The sequence below is a fragment of the Marmota marmota genome, unplaced genomic scaffold (assembly GCF_001458135.2).
Source record: "Marmota marmota marmota unplaced genomic scaffold, marMar, whole genome shotgun sequence".
Taxonomy (NCBI): Eukaryota; Metazoa; Chordata; class Mammalia; order Rodentia; family Sciuridae; genus Marmota; species Marmota marmota.
In genome coordinates, this window is record NW_026000240.1 from 5,747,740 (window position 1) to 5,750,203 (window position 2,464).

Consider the following 2,464-nt stretch of genomic DNA (forward strand, 5'->3'; position numbering starts at 1 on the left):
CACCCCACCCCACCCCACACACACAAAAGTACACACCTGAAACCATGTTTAGAATGTTTTAAGTCAGGGACTGGGGGTATAACTCAATGATAGAATATTCATCTAACACGCACAGTTCCCTGGGTTTGATCTCTTGCACAGAAAAAAAAAAGATTATAAATCAATTTATACTAACTTTTCAGAAATTCGGTTAACTATATAAAAGCAAGATACAGTTTCCTATTCATTCTTATTTGCTATACATTCATTTCTACAGGAAACTACTGGTAGGCTCACTCATACTATTTGTTTTTACAGAATTATATGAATAAAGTCATCTCACACTGTCGACTATGCTTACTGAGGTCTTTTCCTGTGTGGAGGGTAGAGGGTGGAGTGTGGAGAGGGGAAGGTGAGGGTAACCTCTGCCAGGGCATAGGCCATTCATTCTCAGCACATTCCTGATGACCTGATACCGGGAAAGTGGAGCTTCCAAATGGAAACTGAAAGTGAAGAGGGATTTTCCACCCCCAGGAATGTAGACTATAAACAGTTTTTGAGTCACCTGACTGGTGTAAGACCCCAGGAGCCACTAAAGAAGCCTTGGTAGAGACAGAGGGGCAGTGTGAACTGGATTCTGTGGAGGACGGAAACCTAGCAGGGAGGTTGAGATCCTTTGAGGGCTAAAATTAAATTATTTTATCAACATAAAATGACATTTTGTGCTGGTTGTATTTTTATGCTGCTGATATTTTATAAAATTATTCCCATTTTTTGTTCACTTGGGCTTATCAACAAACAATAGAGATTCTCAAACTTTAGCAACTCAGAGTCACCTGGGGGCAGGATAATCACGCTGGTTGCCACCCACCCCACACTCCCTGTACCCAAACCTCTAGAGCAGAAGTGGGAATGTGCCAGGTCAACCTGCTCTCCAGGGGACTTGGATGCAGGTGGTCTGGGCCCCCCAATCTGAGAGCTACTCCTGAGGATAGAGGATGCTAAAGAAGAAAGAACCCTGAAGTGGTGATGTTGACAGTAGGAATCAAAAGTAGGGAAACATTCTAGGGAAAGGGAAAGGGAAAGGGCTCCATTGTTGCCCTTCTGAACACTCCCTGGTGAAGTTAACCCTCGCAGACACTGCACTTTGTTTTCCATGAAGCTCTGAGCCAAGCAGATCTCCTGTCCTCTTCCACCCTCACTTCCTTCCCCTTCTTTTCCATTTCTTTCCTTTTTGAACCCCTGCTGGGACATCCCATCAGTCCAATTGCATGGCCTCCTAAGCCTTCCTGCCTCTGCTGTGGCCCAAATGCTTCTCCAAATTCAGCACAAGAAAGAAGGATCAAGGATGGTCTACATCCTGAGTGGTCACTGTCAGTCTCTAAGATGCCAGTGGAAAAGGTGCACTTGAGCTTCCCATGACAGCCACCTTGAGCAAACCCAGATCCGGGGCTCTTGGCCTCCCTTCCCATATAGGAACAAGGGTGGGGAGTTGGGGAGAACTCAGCCAATAGGCCTGAAGAAGGAACTTTCTCCCAAAGCTCCAAAATCCAAACCACAATCACCTCAGAACGTCATCCACCCTCCCAATCTCAGGACAATCCCAAAACCGAAGGAAGAAGCATCAGTAGGCCCTCCACAGAGGTACGTGGTGTGCTCATCAACAGCACTGTTGCCTTCCCCTCCAACATGCCAACCTAAGGGAAGGTCCCCTACGTATTTACACCCAGACCTTGTGACTTTAGGCAGCAACACTGCCGCTCTCCCAAGTGACCCCCCAAACAGCTGGGGATCTCCATGACCCATGAAGAATCCCTGTGACTCTTCGCGTTTCTTAATCCTTTTTCCTTTTCCACCTAAATAACAACAGGGAAGGATAGAACGGGTTGGAAAAGGAGATAGAGACTCATTTGCACAGTTCCATGGTCACCTCCAGACCTCTCCAGCAATCGCCTGGAAGCGCAGCGCGCAGAGGAACCGCAGCGCCCCGGGGGCACTACGAGGCCATTCCGCGGTCCCGGCCACCACCCATACCGCCTGCCTCTGCCTCTAGTTTCCCCTGCAGAGCAAGCGGGGTGGGGGGTGGGGGGCTCCCTCCGCACGCAGCCCCTTTGCGCCCCTCACCGTCCTCCGGGAAGAAGAGCACCAGGAAGCGGGGCGGGCTCCCGGGCTCCTGGCGGACCTCGCACTCCCCGCCGCCCGATCTCTTCCGACTCTGGAAGTACATCTGCAACTTGGTGCTCAGGTTCTTCGGGGGATCGGGGCCCCAGGACCCCTCCACCAGCAGCGGGAAGGAGCGGGACGCAGCCATCCCAGCTCCGCTCGTTCTTGGGACTGCCGGGCCGCCCCGACTCTGGGAAGTTAACTAAGCTTCTTTCGCTTTCGTTTCCTGGAAAACCCCTCCCGGCTCTAAGTTTCAGTCTTCAAAAGAGCTGCCCTTGGATTGCAGTCGTAACCCCCCCACCACCACAGCCCCCGCCCCCCG

At 51.0% G+C, this 2,464-nt stretch overlaps 1 protein-coding gene across 1 annotated transcript in view; it reads right to left on the reverse strand.

Annotated features, from left to right (window-relative positions):
* LOC107143242 (protein mono-ADP-ribosyltransferase PARP14-like) overlaps positions 1-2,377 on the reverse strand; it is a 49,978-nt gene extending 47,601 nt beyond the window's left edge. The window contains exon 1 of the mRNA XM_015486866.2: positions 2,104-2,377. Within this exon, the coding sequence (XP_015342352.1) occupies positions 2,104-2,290 (187 nt within the window). The 5' untranslated portion in view covers positions 2,291-2,377. The remainder of the gene's footprint in view (positions 1-2,103) is intronic.
* Positions 2,378-2,464: the final 87 nt, after the last annotated feature.